Here is a 17,272-nt window from a genome sequence, read left to right as displayed (position 1 = left end):
GCCTCGCGATCATCATCGTTTCGATTAACGTCCGGATGTAATCCAGATCAGCGTACACGAATGTATTATACATACGGTAAATTACTCGTACGCGTCGCACATTCGTAAATCACGTATCGTACCTATTCACGTACACGTAGGGTCTCCATAGTTACGTGTGGTAACTGCCCAACCCTAAAGTTGCACACGTTGTCGCTTAATCTTAGAACAAATTGCTAACAGCTGCGGAGCTTTTATGTAGTTATACTACGTGTGTATCTATCTACATAAAGTGTACCGCAACTTAGAAGCAACGACCCGTTGCCGTGCGGGGTACGTACACCCACATACCGTAAAAGCTCGGCGTAACCGCATTATTACATGGGGGTTAAAAGGAAAAAAAAGAAAGAACGAACGAAACAACCGAGAATTCAATTAATCTACGTTTCAACGTTTATGGAAATTAAAATTTCTTCTTTTCTCCGCATTGCGCTCGTGTACGCCTAACTGTGAACTCTATCGGAGGGGACCGGAAATGCGGGTCGAAGAGAGAAAAAAGAATAAACAAATACAACGTGTCGCAGATTTGCGAGGTGGTAAAATTATCGGGGTGAGGAGGCTGGTTCTTTCTCCCGTCGTTTTTGTTCGTCCAATTTTTATTAAAGAAACTAACGTATAAAAAAGAGAGAGAGACGTTATATTTCTTTTTCATTGAATTCTCTCGTCGACTTCTATATAACCTGTTCAAACTGTAGGCCAATAAAATGCAAATATCCGTTCATAAACACACGAACAAAGTGTGGTATAGATCTTCTTTTTTCTCATATGAAATCGCTCGTAAAAAGATCTGAAGCGAGATCATCCGGCGAGCGAGGGGTGAATTCGATCGCCGATTGTCAGGAACCAACACTCGCCTCTGAATGAACTTCCGGAATAGCCGTGAGAGAGGTCTTTTCCGTATAGACAGCTTTAAACGTGTCTCTTTTTTTTTTTTTTAATCTTTTTTCAACCTCCGTTTTCCGTCTCTTTTATCTTTTTCTAATCTTTCAATTCGAAATCTGTGTCAAGGAATTACTCACGTCGAATGCCGATTCCCCGCCAGATCGACTGATTCGAGTATTTAATTTACCGTATAAAGTGTGCGGTGAATGAATAACATCGTTCGTAGATGGAAAATAAAAATCTTACCTTCGGTGTTCGTCTTCTATACGTAAATGTTCAGTTATCGCGATAATTTAAGTGTGTCAGAAAAATTCGAAATTTAATTCGCATCTCGAGTATCCAAAAAAAAAAAAAATGATTAGAAAACATTTCTCGTTCGTTAGTTCTGTTTCCTTTTTCTATCATCCGTACAGGTAAAAGTCGCGACGACCGATCTGATCATCGAACTTTCGAAGGATTTTAAAGACCATTCGGGCCATAAAATTCCCTTTCGCAAAATTCATTTCTCACTGCACACGGTATAATGGAAATTAAATTCTTGGTACCGGTATTAATGTAGTCTTATAGAACAATGGGTTGAAAATTTCAAACCACGAAGATTGAGGATCGTGCGGTAATCTCCGTAATTTCTTAATATTGCAACTACCTGTGTCATTTGAAGGGGAAATCGAATTTTCGGATGAGCGAAGACACTAATTCAGTTGGATTGTTTTTTCTGACAGGGATATTTCTCATCTTCTATGAAAAGAGAACAAAAAAATGGGAAATACCCTAATATGTACGCGTTGCAATATTTCAAATTATCAGAAATTTTTTGTTTCAGTTAATTTTAATTTATTAATTTTTTTTTTTTGTTTCACTAATACTGTTTCTAACGTGTTAAAAGAAAGTTCACAAATTAAATTAATTACCAGCTCTTACCCATCTGCACTTCTCGGGTCTTGATCATCGTTCAGATTAAATCTTTGCGCTCCGTGTTTCTTCCGACCGTTTCCGGAGCTTCTTTATACTCTGCACCGCTATTTCATTTGTTCCTTTCCCAGCTTTGTAGCGCGACTGGATTCTCTGGAAAAAAATCACGCCTCAAAGCTCACGCTATGATGGAAACGTAGGTCGTCGTCGCCTTCGAAATAATCCACGATATTCGAGAACAAAGGGTCAACGATTAAGACCAAGTATAAAACCCTTCTTCCCTTTAATTACCCAGCAGGTCAAAAATAAAATTTGCGAGAAAACCGATTTTCCTTTGTATATTCAAAGTTACCGCACACGTTTTCTCTATGCCTCGCAAAATTACGTAGATATATACACTCGGGCGAAAGGGATTTCCGTGGAATTCTCCGACCGGGTTGAGAAGGTCTTAAAGGGCCGTGAAAATCTGAGTTTCGTATTGGCGCGTCGTTTAGAAGAGTGGGGTTCCGGGGCACCGCTGCGTGGTTCCGGTCGTAGCTGACTTTGCGGCTTATAGGCCTAGACAGACATACAGAAAGACAGTGCATGCCTCGCTCTCGAGTTCTTCTTCTTCTTTGAGTCGTTTCGAGTCTGCGGACTCCGTGAAAAGTGCGGGACCGGATAGACGGTGTAAAGTGTTGTTCTCCCGTGCGTTCAACAATAAAAGAATATAATACCGTGCGACAAAGTGAATCCACCCCAAAAGAATAAGAGGAAAAAAAAATAAATAAATAAATAATTTACCTTCCGGAAGTACGTGGAAAGTTTGCGGTTTGTGCACTGTCGGGGGGGTCGCGAGAGTGAATGAAGAAGTCTTCTTCCCGCTTGTGTTTTGTTTCTCTCCTCGTATACACCCGATGACCACAGATCGCGAGATGTATCTTAGCACAGCATATTCCTGGACCTCCGCACCTACTGGACGTCTAGGTCAGAAACTACATGTACTGAGCGTATAATTTCATTGCGAGAATAAATTGAGATCGATCGACATTGAACGATTGCGATCGGGTACGGTTTGCCGTACCGATACGACAACCTTCTTCCGTTCTGCGATGTTTCTGTTTTTTTTTTTGCTCCCCTTCGAATAGTTTACTCGATCGCGCGCTCCGCACAAGATCGATTCATTTTTTTTCCTTTCGCATTTTTTCATGAAAATCCGCACAGTTCCGTCGTCCTCTGATCGTACACCTGAAGGTATATCCTTAATTAGAATTCGATTCGTTACGTCAATTTATTTATCGGTCAATGCGGTTTAGCCGTGAAAAACGACAGATGTGTGGTATAATTATTTATACACTTATAGGTATTCCGATCTCGTTTTTCATTGAAGTTTGCTGTCTACGTGAAGAACACGAATTGCCATCGGGAAGTGGAGGATAAAACTTTGCGCAGGAATCGACTATAGATCGCGTTCGGGTAATTGATCCGCCATTTTTTTTGTCGTTGTCTTTTCTCTTCTTACTCACGGCGCCTTAATATTTATTCGGAGATTGTTTTATTCAATTATTAAGATCTGAAACAATCGTGACGTATAACGTATGTACGTGTACCGGTAATTCACGGTTACTTTCAACCAATTTGTTTCGTTGCACACATTTATAAAGCATCCGTGTGCGAGTACAACTTGTGTGAGGTGATTACGTCTAACAGATAATTTCGAAAGTGATAGCTAATCACGTGTGGTAAGATTTTCAAATCGCAATCAATTATTCGTTAATCATCTTCCGATATCGGTGCGATGGAATAATGAGCCGTTACAAAATTACGCGGATCCAACAGAGCGAGATAGAAAAAAGATTACCGTGAAATTTGTGTAGGAAATACACGCTTCGTTTAAAATCTCACGCATAAAATTTTTATGTGTTACGTTACATAAATTTTAATGAAAAATATATATTATTAATTTACGTGATTCGGATAAACGATTTGTGTAAAAGTTATTATCGTTAATGATACGTGTAGCTGTACATATCTCGCCCACTGATCTCGGGGAGAGATTTTTTGATAGCCCAAAGTCGAAATAGTGATAGTTTAAAAAAAAAAAACAAAAAAACTACCTACTGCATTTTTAACGAGGTGAAAAGATCAAACCCATAAATAATTAACTCGTACGTGCCTCGTGTGTATACATGCCTTATACCTTCTCTCGGGCCAAATAGACGCGAAGAACTGGCATAATTACGCATGTATATTATAGCTATATCCATACCCGCACCCATGGAGTGCCAACGCCAAAAGTTTATTATATTGATGAGAGAAAAAGAAAGTGCGGTACGTCTTTATAATGTTCGCCTACCTTTTCAATAAAATGAAATTACATCTATACGAGCACCGGAAGTAATACTCACCTATCCACGCGTTTTATTTTTTGGATTACATGGGAAGTGATTAGAAATAAATGCAGTTTTTTTTTCTTTTACTTTCGGAGATTCAGTATTGTACCCATGGTGGTTTTTTTTTTTTTTTTTCAACGTTTTACCCTGAAATCCAACATAAATTCATGAAATCTGGTATAAAATAAATACGCGTATGATATGAATAAGGTTTTCAGGTCAAGCACTCCAAGAATCTAATTACAAGTTACATGTTGCGAAGTAGATGTAATAAACAAAGAAATATCTGCGACTCTAAATCCAGCTGAGAATCATGTCGCGGTGTAGAGTAAGATCGACTCCACGTGCGACGTTAAGCTTTTCGTTTCTCAAATTTTCCCACGCGACGTGTTTTTTTTTTTTTTCTTCATGTTCAGATAAAGCAAAATATTTCCCAAGATATTGCGATGAATGAAAAATACTCTCAAGGATGAAAAACGCGCAATACGTTAAAAATAAATCGAAATTCCTGTCGTCCGGATCATTTTGTCTTTTTTTTCTTTTTTTTTTTTAATATTCATTCGGCAATTACCTCACAGCTACGTGCATCGAATGCAGCCAATTTAGGTACTCGCGCGTCGAGCATTGTAATGGAAAAATTATTTACTGCCTTGTAACTTCCTCGTGTATAACTTCCATGTGGGTACACGTACATTCTCGTACCTCTGATCGAACAGATCAGGTGCTTCGTAATTTTTAATTCCTAATCCGTAACTCTTTCATCGGTCGTACGATTATAACGTGCGTATCCCCTACTTCCGCGCTTCCCATAGCTTTATCTATCCGCCTTAACGTCTGTGAGATAGATGGACGAAAAAGAGAGGGGAAAAAAAAAATAAATAAAATAAAAAATGTCCCGCCTAACGTTGCGGGATAAAATGTCAAGGGGGCAAAGTAGAGTGAAGCGTGAGGTAGAGTGAGTGGTGAGTTTTCAGTTTGTAACGCACCGTCATTCACTCCGCACATTCTTTTTACAGAGAAGAGTCCCTCGGCGGCAAGAAAGCCCGCGGTACCACGGAGATCGTCGTCGAACGTGGCGCCGAAGACCCTGCAGAACGTCTCACCGCCTAAGGGTGAGTGAAATCTTATTATTATCGAGCACACCCTGTGCTCGATACAGGTTCGATTTTGTATCTGTAATCGATGATAAGTCGAGTCTATGGATCACTGACAATTATAGGCACTTTGTTCATTCGCTCATTCAGTTATTCTCATTCACTTTCGATACGCCATTCGTTTTACAATGGAAAGTGACGCGGCCATTTTCAGGTTCGATTGATCCGAATGAAAACAAAAAAAAAAGGTGCTCGATAATTACGACTAGTCTTTCGGGCAGTGAGGTATATCGGTTTGAAAATTCTTGTTCGATGATGCGGGCGGTGGATATTCGTGTTTCTAAAATCTGAGATTGAAAATCTAAAAATTGGCTTCTGCAGGGATATTGAAATTGATGAAGCGGATACCACGGGAGTCATCCGAAAACCGTAAAGAACAGCTGCAGTGGGAGCAGCGGTCTCCGATTATGCGATATGCGAGAATAAAAATGCTGCAGCTCTTAAATAGCCGCAGCCGCGGCTTTTGATATTTCGAATATCAACGCGGCGCGTTGGGGAAATGAAAAAAAAAAAAAATTGTCGTTAGTTTCGTTTCGACGTAACGCATTAATACGAATTAATATTCGGTCGCCTCCGTATTTTTCACACGCGCACGCCAGAAAAAAAAAAAACAACTTAAACTCTTGTAATCTATGTCCCTGCACGCCATATCTCCAACATTTTAACATCCCGTCTCGTGGTTAAGAAAATAGGGAAAAAACAATGGCTCCCGCGACGTCATCAAATCGGTTAACTAAAATCCTGTAAATCTAACAATAAAGAAATAGATACGACAAAAAAATATAAAAATTCATGAACTGCGTTAACTTTTTAACGATTCGAGAATTGCTCATCTTCTCAATTGTTCTAACTTTATGGACGTAAGCCCAGAAAATTCCATATTTCTAAATTTCATTCACTCTTTTCGCGGGTTACGTCCTATCGATTATCGCCCGTATCATGCCGTAGCGCATAACGTGTATCTCACGAGATCCATCGACCTCGGAAAATATGTGTAGCTATAGTTATAAGTTTTACGTCGGTCACGTGTGTATCCATAGTGCGGTATAGGATCGGGTGGATGGATATAACGGGAAGGGCTAAAATGTGTTTCTCTTGGCACGAAACATCCCCGTATCCGAAAGCGTACACTATGTTCACCGATCTATGAAAACAAAGTAGGTGAATAGATGATGTAAAATCTTCTTACTTTCCTTTTAAACTGTATGTGCGGTACATACGATCATTGATCGTTTCCTGGAAACCTCCATATATGATACGAGCGTAATCGCGGCTCAGAGATATGCGTGTACATAGGTGTTGAACACATGCTTCTATTTAGGGTAGTAGACACAACGAATGGTGCAATAAATCGAAAGATGAGATGAGGCGCGAATTTTCTCACGTTAATTACGGCGATGCTGCAGGCGCCAGGATTACTGTTTCGAGTCGAATTGATACCGCGGTGTGCGCTGCAGTTGCAACACCATCCGGCCGGGACGGTATTATTATTCTTAGTGCGAGAAGAAACGAAAGAGAGAGAGAGAGAGAGAGAGAGAGAGAGAGAGAAGAAAAAAAAAAAGGAAAATTGAATTATTTCCGTCCCATTTATTGTAAACTTTGCTAATAACATTTTACTCTCGCAACTATAGCTAGGTGTATGCGCGTACGTATAGCGTATATACACATTTCTCGGAGTCAACGAACGCGCAAATTGTTCCGTAATATTATTATATTATACGTATATAGGTATGCACCTATATGTACATGGATATACCGTACGTTACCGGCAGCTAAGTGGCTCGGCTTGAAAGTTTAAACAATAATAAAAACATTTTTCAACTCTAACTTGACGCCTGGAACTTCTGAACCGATGCATTTCCGGCGCCGTTTAACTGCACCGTTGCGGTACAAGAATTTTTCTTTTTTTTTCTTGCTTTTCTAGCGAAAGAAGGGTGACGTTCGAGTGGAGGGAGACTTTTTTTACGCTCTAGTGGACTATAAAAATAAAAAAATAAAATAAAATCAGAATCATTCGAGCAACGTATAGGTTATCGGGTCGTCTTCGGCAGACGCGTCTTGATGGTGGGATACGCGAACTTTGTTTCAACAAATCGGCACTCCCTTCCGGTTTCTCTTACAATTCGCTGTGTATGCCGTTTATGGACATCGTATAATAACATTTTTCATAAGTATAATGGGAACATCCGAGTCAAGCGACGATTCGTTTAATTATTTCACCGACACAAATGCGAGCGAGAGATGGAAAAAAAAAAAATAGGTTTTTCGTTCACCGTTTATTGAACGCGTGAAAAAGGGGGACAAAAAAAAAATGAAGTGAAAAGAGAGCTGCGGACCTACCAATTTTCTATCGGCGCCAGAATTGAATAAATCATTTTCTGAATATCATGTACAGACGTTGGTTAATTCACACGTCGTGCGATGGGAATTGAAAGAATTTTATATTACACTTGAAAATTAATAACGATTTTAATATAACCTGCGAGTACATGAAACGTGAAAGTTATATAGCTATGTATATCTATTTCGATACATTCATATTGTATATTCGAGTATATATAAATCGCGCGAATCGAGACCCTTTTTTATTCCTTAATTATACGTACCGCCGTATAAGGTATACTCACATACAAACGCAAGCGGTCGTAACAATTGTTCCTTTGTTGTGTGTCTATTAATTTTTTTTTTTTGTTTCAACAATAATTTTTTCCTTTTTTTCGTGTGTGCCGGATGGCTTCATTGAAGGAGTTGAATTCTCTCCACAAACACTCGCCTGTTCATCGCCATCAAAAGGTTAATTATTTATTTAACACCATATACATTCTGATACAGAATTATTTGTGGGACAATTGACAAACAACCGACTAATAATCCATCGAGACGCCTTTGTTATCAAAGGATATACACGCGTACACTGCAATGTAGACTCTACGCGTTTTTCAACTCACATTGAATACGGTATGTGTGAAATTATTCGCGCTTTGTATTCGTAGCGAGAATTTTTTCGGAGCGCAAAAAAAATGGGTGACACAATTACCGATTTCAATTAATCTTGCGAAATTTTAACGCGGTGTGGAAAGATAAATGAGACGATCCTTCGCCGAAGAGCTGTACATTCGCAATTATTAATTCTGCAATTTTTGAAATATTTCAATTTTTCTTATCCGAAAATCAAAATCTCGAGCTCCGAATGACAACTACCGTGCTCTCGTCGAATCTTATTACCATCCCAAGTTTTTTTTCATTCGTCTATTTTTCTAATTCTCGAAATTGATGATCCTCCGGTAGTCGCGTTAGTTCGTCGTAGTGCAGTTGGTTCAGTTTCTACAAATACACCGCATAGGTATAATTAATATATAACGCTACCGTATTGCCGCTCTCAGATCATTTTTCACTCGTAGAAGTTACTCGACACCCGCGCGTTCTCGTGTGTCTCTTCGATAGCTGGTGTAATAATTAACGAAGCTAACCGGATAACCATTATGTCCCGTTCGCCGTGCCATCCCTATAGTGAATTTAGGATCGGGAATGCGATTCTCTTTTATACAGTTGTATATACACGTATAAATACCTACTAATTCTTAGTAAACTAAACATATCTCTAAATTCTTCGTGCTGACTAGACGACGCGTCGTGTGTGTCGTCGTATTCCCAATGACTGCCTACAGGTGCAGCGTTTACCTCTAGTAAGTAGGTTACACACATGTCTTTAGTCAACGGGTTTATGCCGCTTCTGCTGCTGCTGCCGCAGGTCTGCAATTTTCTATTTGAGGCCCTATGCATCATCATCATCGTCGTCGTATATACGTTTGTTCAATATCTAAACTAATGAACAACTCTCCCGTAGAAGAACAAATAAAATAACACGTCGCGGGGACAATTAAAAGCGGAACGATCCTTCTGATTGAAATAATTGTACCGAACTACTTCTCCGATGTCCAACTCATGCAGCGGTCCCACCGCCGTTATTAACGATTAAATAATTATACCGTGCGCCGCGCGCCGCAGGTGCACGGGGTGCGTTTGAAAGTATCTCTGATTTTTCCTGTCAAAAGTGTCGGAATTCCCGCAGCGGTTCTTCGAGATCCCGCGGGGTATTTCCCGTTTCTGCGGCGATACCCTTGGGCAAGTGCGGCTCGGTAGAGACTTAGTTTATATTTTTCCACGTATAATACAGTTATACACGTTAGTCGAGTTTACTGTACGGAGAGAAATATAACGACGGAAAGAAAGTCGGTGCTTTCACCGTACGGTTCGTATTCGTTTACGCGTGTTGTACGAAGTTGAAACCCCGCGCGGTTTTGCACAGAGAACGCATTTCATTGAGTTTACCGACGTACGCGCGGGTGCGTAGCAGAGGAGTTAGTTTTAGAAAAATCTCTACCGCCGCCGAGTGAGTATCCTGCAAAAAATTTCTTTCGCACATATTATTCACCGATCGGTTTTTCTGCTGGGTACCGGCAACCTGTGTTACAATGATAATAACGAGATAACGCGAATCGATCAATCACTTGTCGGATGCGAATCTAAATCGGTGCAAATGATGACTGTTGTTGGTTTTTTTTTTTTTTTTTTTTTACATTTATTCGCGTGCTTTCTTTCGCCATCTGTGTACTTTCGAGAAATCGATTTCTGACGCGGTCCAGCCCGAGGGGTTTCTAAATATATCATATGATACGTCATCTCGGAAAAAAAGAAGCCCCAATTGGTATATTTTGGAATATTATTATCGTTTGAATAATTTGATTCCACAGTCGAGTTTGTTTCCAAATTAGAAGGAGGACAAAAAAAAAAAAGAATCGAAGGCTTTTAACAGATTTTATCAGCGCTGCGCACTTGTCATTTGGCAAGTTATCAAGATTTATTGAAACGGACAGCATTTGAAGACCACTTTTCTGACCGAAATAAATATTCGAAATTTAAATCTAATCGAAAATGAAGAGTAAAAAAGCTAATAGAAAAATCAAATTCGACCCAATTTTATAATTGATGGAACGGAATATGGCCGTTGGTTGAACTGCAAGTTTTTGCGGCTTGTACGAAGAAGAATGTAAATATCACGCTCGTTAAATTTCGGTTTTAATTCGGCGGTAACTACAACTTTAATCATCGCTCACCCAATTAAGTTTTATGATAAATTAGTAATTGTGTACTTATTCGTAGTCCGTTGGTTACACGCGCTTCTTATTATTGTGTCCTAACTGATTAATTGCAGGAGAGAACAATGAAATCCTACTTCGCACTACACGCTCTCTCTGGTCCAATTTTATTCCACAGTCATTCGGTTCAATATCCCTAATTTTTCTGCTCCCGAGTCTCCCGGCTTCTCCCACCGCGGATTCGAGTCATGAGAAAATTAAATTTATGGAGAGTTTTAAATCAGTTTGCGGAACAAAACTGTCGGGAACATTGTGAATCGGATGTAAATTACTCTATCAATTTTTTTTTGCGAGTTATAATGGTACGACACAATTCCACCCTTCCACCCGATTGTTTTCATTTCTCGATCGGAAAAGAAACGCACCAGATGCCGCATGATTTGCCGGTCATTTCAGTCGCGCGTTTTACCTAACGATCGAATTTTCGAATCGCTTCGCGATCGGCGCTTATTTTAATCCGTGACGGCGATCGCCTTGTGGTTCCGAAAAAGTCATAAACACCTTATCTCAAATAAATATGACGATTGTCATACCGGCGATAAAATAACAAAGTAAAACCAGCTTGTCATAAATAAAGTTAACTAGCATTGACGACGAATTTAGATTTCGTTTCTGTATTAGGAACTGAACATTTTTTTTATCTGGATCGACTGGAAGGTAGTCCATATCGTTGGTGACGCGGGACGCACCTTTTAGCGAGAAACTTTTGCCCCGGGCCGGACGTCCTTGTCATCTGTCAGTGGACGCGGTCGTTATCGATATGAGTATAAAACAAAAGCGTTGCCAGATGTGATCTTCTCTCACCAATCCGTACGACCGTTGTCCGTCCTGGCGAACGTCTTTCGCCCACTTTCGCCCTCTTCGAAGACTTCAGAGGTTGTCGAGGCGGGGGCCGAGGAAAGAGCCACCGATGCCCGACCCCGAAGCTACTTGGCTCGCCGCTAATTCAGTCGTCGCGCTGACTTGTCCGCGATGATGTCTTACGCTATAATCGGGGACTTTCCGGCTAGCTGCTGCTGTCGCCGCTGCTGGTTATTTTCTCATCAATTCTCGTAGTCAAGCGATTAAACAAGACCCAAATTTTCAATGTACTCCGAGAGCGAAACATCTTGAGATTGCCCCTCACCAGTTCCACCGAGTCGGAGTTTTAACGGCGCGGGAAAATTTTGATTACGAGTTTTCCCGCCAAAATAGAAGACAATCGTTCAAGTCAAAGTCGACAATTGGATTATGAAACGAAGGAGAAACTCGTGCGTGTGAGAAGTATCCGGGGTGTCGTACACGTACATGTGGTGATCGCAGGCGTCGAGGAATAAAAAAAAGAGTTTCACAATGTAAAATCAAAAGAAAAAGAAAATAAAGAAAAATTTTGCGTGTGAGTTTGTTTCGTCGCTTTCGTCGAGGATATTCATGTGAATTGGTTTTCGGATCGTAGTAATTTCCCAAAATACATCCGAGTACATTGATGAACGTTTCTGCGTCTCGTCTGGTCTGACGTAATCGGTATATATGGTCGTTGTACCGGTATAGTTACCATTAAAAACGTAAAATACATGTATCCGAGTTGCTATACTAAACCCCAAAGACGATGGAGAGCCAAACGATCGCGATATTAACTAAAAATAGCTTATAGACCGAACGAAATTGCGATTTAAAAAATTGAACGCGATGAGTAAAGAATAGTTCGCGCAGGATTCGCGCTTGTGAAAAATCACGGGAAAAGACTGTGGGAATCAGTGAATGACATTAGTAACCGCGTAGCACACCTGTATAGAAAAAAAAATCTATCAGACAAATCGCAGATGGTGATGGGCCCGGTGACATTCGTTGCAGATCGCGGGGCCAAGGAAACTACCCCTGCAGTAAGGGGACCCGTGGAAACACGAGAACAAGCCCATCAAACGGATCCAACGCACGAGGAAATTCACCTTAAACAAGCCGAGGTTTCAGTTCAGGCCTTATCCGTCATCGTGCAGTACCTCGCGCACCAGGTGAGTCTCGACGATCAATTTTATTTTTTTGTTATTTCGAGAAAATAAAAAAAATCGAAAAGTTTCGAACGCGATTTAAACACTTGCAAATATAAGTTCCATATTCGCGAGCTTCGGTGCAGCATGCAGTTGAAAATAAAAGAAAAAAAAAGAAATGGAACGAAAATGGGGAAAAAAATGGAATCGTTACGTGGTACAAGTAGTCACTCGCTGTTGTACGTACACTGCAGCGATAATATAATGATTGGAGTTTAATTTTTAGCGGTAAAGTTAATGAGCACCGAGGGGTTCGCCGATCGCGTGACGGGCACGTAGCTCATGTGCATGTGACGCGTTATGGAGTTCATTATAAATAGGCTATAGAACCTTCATTTGCAATATTGCGGCACCATGAGTGAAAATCACGATTACAGCTTACACGAACGGCGTATGTATATTACGTGTTGATAACGTGATAAATAAAAGTTGCAGAAAAATGTGAACGATATCCGAGCACACGATGGAAAACGATTGCTCTGTAATTTTATCGTCGTATCATTACGTGAAAGGATTAGTTTTCTCATTTTCTTCTTTTTTTTTTAATCAGTTTCGAATGATTCGCTGAATTCTGAACAGCTGTTAACCGAGTCAATCTCACTTCATTTTTCTCACTAGCTGACAGATGGTGAAAAGATCACTTTATTTTCAAAGAAAAAAAAAAAAAAGGATTTCAATCGCTGTGATTCTAACTTTTACAAATACTCGGGTAACTGCAGCGAATTTTTTTTTTTTTCTTCTCCAGTTCGATCTACAGTTTTTTTGTGTATTTTTAAAAAAGAATTCATCCGCAGCGGAAAACTGCAGTGGAAATTCAACGTCGCGTGTATTATTTGTCTAGTTTTTATTATATGGCTATTAGATTTACGACCAGACGATGGTCGTTAACTTCGAGTCGCTTACGAAATCGCTTTAGTTTAATATTATGTATTTTATATTTATGTACGCATTATCTTTTGTAATGTACGGTATACGCCCAGCGAAGAACAACACCGGGGCGAATGGAAGTAGTAAGAAATTAATTAACGAGCCGACGATGATGTTCCAAGCGACATGAGCCAAGGTCGTCCCGAACAAGATGTTGACGATTTTTCATTTCATTTTGTTTTTTTTTTTTGTTTTTTCTTTCGAATTTTTTAGCTCGATGGCTTCTCAGCACCGAGGCTAAAGAAAGACTGCGAGAGGATGAAGACTGAGTGGCTTGAAACTCGGCTGGAAGCGGAAGAATTGAGAGCCGGATATCGACGAGTCGAACAACAGCTGACCGAGCAACACGATGAAAGACAACGTGCCTTGGATCAACTTCGAGCTGAACGTAAGTGACTGGAGAAAAAAAAAAAAAAAAATCTAAAAACTGTACCGTCGAAATTTTTTCACATTCGTCCTATGGCTGTGAAAAAAAGAACATCATTCAGGGGCAATCTCGTGCGTAAAAAATACACCGCGCACCTGGAATGGCAAATAGTTTTTCAGACAAAGTTCTTGCCAAATATTGACACCCCGATCATTCTCGATTACTTTAAATTCCACGGACACTGCCGGTGTTGATTTTGTGCAGATTATATCAGTGAAAATATCTCGCGTCTCTCAACGCATTTCGAATACGTAATTTCAGTGACATTCGTACAGTGTGTTGTATTCTATTTTACCGCTACGAAGCGTGTCTCGTTCCATGGAAGTGAGGCGTGCCTTATAATTCATACGTCATATCCTGCGTTCGCCATTATTGGTAAACAAGTATAATAATTGATAACTCACCGGGAATGTTTTATAGCCTTACCGTGATTATTGGTCAGGTTTGTATTACGCCGGTTACTTTCATAGAGTGGCTATAAATCGCGTAAATCGCATTTCTGCATGAACGCGAATTATATCATACGCAATATATAGGTACTACGCGCATGCACGTGTGTCCCGTGGTCCGTAAATACCTGGACCAGAAAACGTAGTTAATTCTTATCTCAGATGCAATAATAAACCAGCTAAAATGCCGCGCGTATTTTACCATTCGTTCTAACGAAGCCTAATTATCGTAAAGCCAGTGTGAATAGAAAGCTCGGGGGTCAAGTAGATCAATTGGTTATACTTTGTAGGTAACTACTTAAATGCATTGCGCTTTATGACCACGGCCCGTGGAATATATTACCGGGTCAAGCACGTCTCGAGTAACTAGCGTATACTATGAGCTTACCAACGTCGATGGAGAAAAGAAAAACGTAATCCCTTTGCGTTCACAGACAACCACGTATCGTCGTTCGAAAGTCAACGACCTCAGTTCGTCGTCCGCTAACAAGTTTCATTGAAAAAATCAAAAATCGTCGATTCCCGCAAACCGTCGAATTATTCTTTCTTTTTTCATTTCTCAGTGGAATCCCGGCACGCCAGTCGTCTCTCCGAGTTGGAAACTACCCTCCAAGAAGAACGACAAAAGTGCGAGGCCAGACTTCAAGACAGCATAAACAATAGCGACAAGGAACTCCAAGTAACGATCGCAAGGCTTCGCACCGAACACGAAGCGGACATAATGCGCAAAGAAGCGGAAACCGACAGGCGGTCGGTGGTCCACGACCAGGGAGCAGCGCTCAGAGCAGAAGCGGAATCACTTAGGACCGTTCTGGAATTGAGAAGTCAGGAGATAGCGGCCCTCAGAGCGGAAAATGACAACTTGCGGCGTGAGGTTGAAATAAAGGACGCCTTGGAGGCGAAGGTGATCGCGTTGGAAGCGAGAAGCGAAGATCTGAAGGCACAGCTTCAACGGAAGGAAACTTTCGAGCGTCAACTTTCCCACGAGAACAAAGTTCTGCTGGAATCCTTCCATCAGGAATCCAAACAAAACAAGAGGCTCTCTCAGCACAACGAAGAGCTTCAATGGAGGCTGCGTCAGAACAACGAGGTCGTTACCGTGTTAGCGAATCAACTGGCGACGCCGCCCCAAAGATTGACGAGGTCTCTCGGACCCGAACTTACGGGACATTCTCAATCTCCTGACGATTCTCCACCGGCTTCGCCGATGGTCAAATCCATGGTGGAAAAGAGCGACTCGATCTCCTGGACGTTGGAAATCGAAGAATCGCCCGAAGCTATGGCGTCCAGACTGCTGAGGAGATCGGGATCGAGCAGAGGCATAAGCCCCAGCGATTCCAGACCCAAAAGACCGCGACCCCCGTCCTCCTCGTCGCCGGTCACTGCCACTACGGTCTCGAGACAAAGTTCGCTTCGCACTTCTACTCCTCAGAGAGCCGTTGTCCTCAGGGCGAGATCCAAGAGCGTGTCCGTCGCCGACGCCATTCCGCAGGAGTCCTCTTGGCCACCGCAAGGATTCACGTCGACTCAATCGGCCGTCAGAAGAAGACCCAGAAGCGATCCAGCTGCTAACTCGGTAGTTGCAGTCCAAGAATCTAGCCCTGGATTGAGGCCGCAGGAAGCCGGAGGAGAGGCGATGATCTCGGAGGAGACTTCGGCTTCTTCTAGTAGCGAGGACGAGTCCTCGGCCAACAGCGATATACCACGACTGGCCATGGAGCTTTCGTGGAGCGAATCGGAGGGTTGACGTCTCGCCCCCAAGGGGCGGAGGACGAAAAGCCTCTGACTTTGAGAATCACAAAAGAGTCGAGGGAGTATTTTTCGGTTCGGTTTCGGGGGCCGAAAACGGAGAAAAAAAAAAGAAAAAGAATTACGATTGGTGCAAGATTAACGAGGTTTCATGATGACGCATATAGATGATGAGAGAGTCTCGTAACTGATGACGACATAAGCTTTCTACGAGTCCGGGAATCCAGTATTACATTGTTGTCTATTTACAGATAATTATTATTAATTATTATATTATTAATTATTACCGATTGTACGATTACACGCAAAAACAAAAGTTGAAAAAAAAAAAAGTTGCAAAAAAAAAAAAAAAGAAACAAATAATAAGTAACTATAATTATAATATTGTATCTATTGTTTTACGTTAACAGTCGTAATTGTTGATGTGATGATATGTGGAGCTGGCGACCTAAGCGACGCGCGCATGGGATAACTTGGACCAAAAATAAACGTTTCGCGCTTAATTCTTACCCAGAATTAGGGTACGAGGAGCTTTATACAATGCCGATTAGCGAGGAGCTTTTACCGCAGTTTACTTGATCGAAAGTATCGAGGTCTCGACTTCTGAGCCAAGAATTTTTACTTTTATTTATTTTTACTTGAACTAATAATCAACTGCCGCGTACGTGACGTCGACGGGTTTTTGGTAACCGGGATATACAAACCCTGCGAAGACTTTCAATCGTTTGAAAATCATCCCAAAAGAAACCTTGACGCCTCTATTTTATCTATTCATCTTGGGTATCTGACTTGCGAACCTTGACTTTACAGACGGTGTATGTAGGTGTAAATGTCGGTATAAATATTCGACTTAGAAAATCTTGGGCGTCATCCAGAGCGAGAGTTACGTAACTTAAAAACTGGCCGACGATCCGAATTAGTTTTCGCGAACGTCTGCGTGTGAAAAACGTTACAACTACTGTTAGAGTCGTATAGTTACCGCCGATCGGATTGCGTCAATTCCGTTTATTTGTTCAATTAAAACATGTGGCTGAATGAAAATGAGAAAAAAAAAAATATATACTTCCGTTTATCGAACGTTTCTGTAATTTCGATTTGGTATGAGATGAATATGTTTTTTTTTTTTTTTAATTTATTTTTTCTTTTTAAGCATTATAAAAATGTTACAGAGGTTG

General features: G+C 41.0%; 1 protein-coding gene and 1 long non-coding RNA gene across 4 annotated transcripts in view; one reads left to right on the top strand and one right to left on the bottom strand.

The window, feature by feature from the left end:
• LOC125499880 overlaps positions 1–11,346 on the bottom strand; it is a 50,802-nt gene extending 39,456 nt beyond the window's left edge. Inside the window, exons 1-2 of the long non-coding RNA XR_007276911.1 lie at positions 11,208–11,346; positions 1,843–1,986 (exon numbers count right to left, since the gene is read on the bottom strand). This is a non-coding gene — a long non-coding RNA (uncharacterized LOC125499880). The remainder of the gene's footprint in view (positions 1–1,842; positions 1,987–11,207) is intronic.
• Positions 1–17,143, top strand: part of LOC105691641 — a 53,860-nt gene extending 36,717 nt beyond the window's left edge. For all 3 annotated transcript variants that reach the window (XM_048649923.1, XM_048649922.1, XM_048649924.1), the window contains 4 exons: positions 5,222–5,317; positions 12,352–12,509; positions 13,686–13,860; positions 14,912–17,143. In XM_048649923.1, the coding sequence (XP_048505880.1) occupies positions 5,222–5,317; positions 12,352–12,509; positions 13,686–13,860; positions 14,912–16,095 (1,613 nt within the window). In that variant the 3' untranslated portion in view covers positions 16,096–17,143. The remainder of the gene's footprint in view (positions 1–5,221; positions 5,318–12,351; positions 12,510–13,685; positions 13,861–14,911) is intronic.
• Positions 17,144–17,272: the final 129 nt, after the last annotated feature.

Source organism: Athalia rosae, chromosome 2 (genome assembly GCF_917208135.1).
Source record: "Athalia rosae chromosome 2, iyAthRosa1.1, whole genome shotgun sequence".
Classification (NCBI taxonomy): domain Eukaryota; kingdom Metazoa; phylum Arthropoda; class Insecta; order Hymenoptera; family Athaliidae; genus Athalia; species Athalia rosae.
This window is presented reverse-complemented; position numbering and strand designations above follow the sequence as displayed.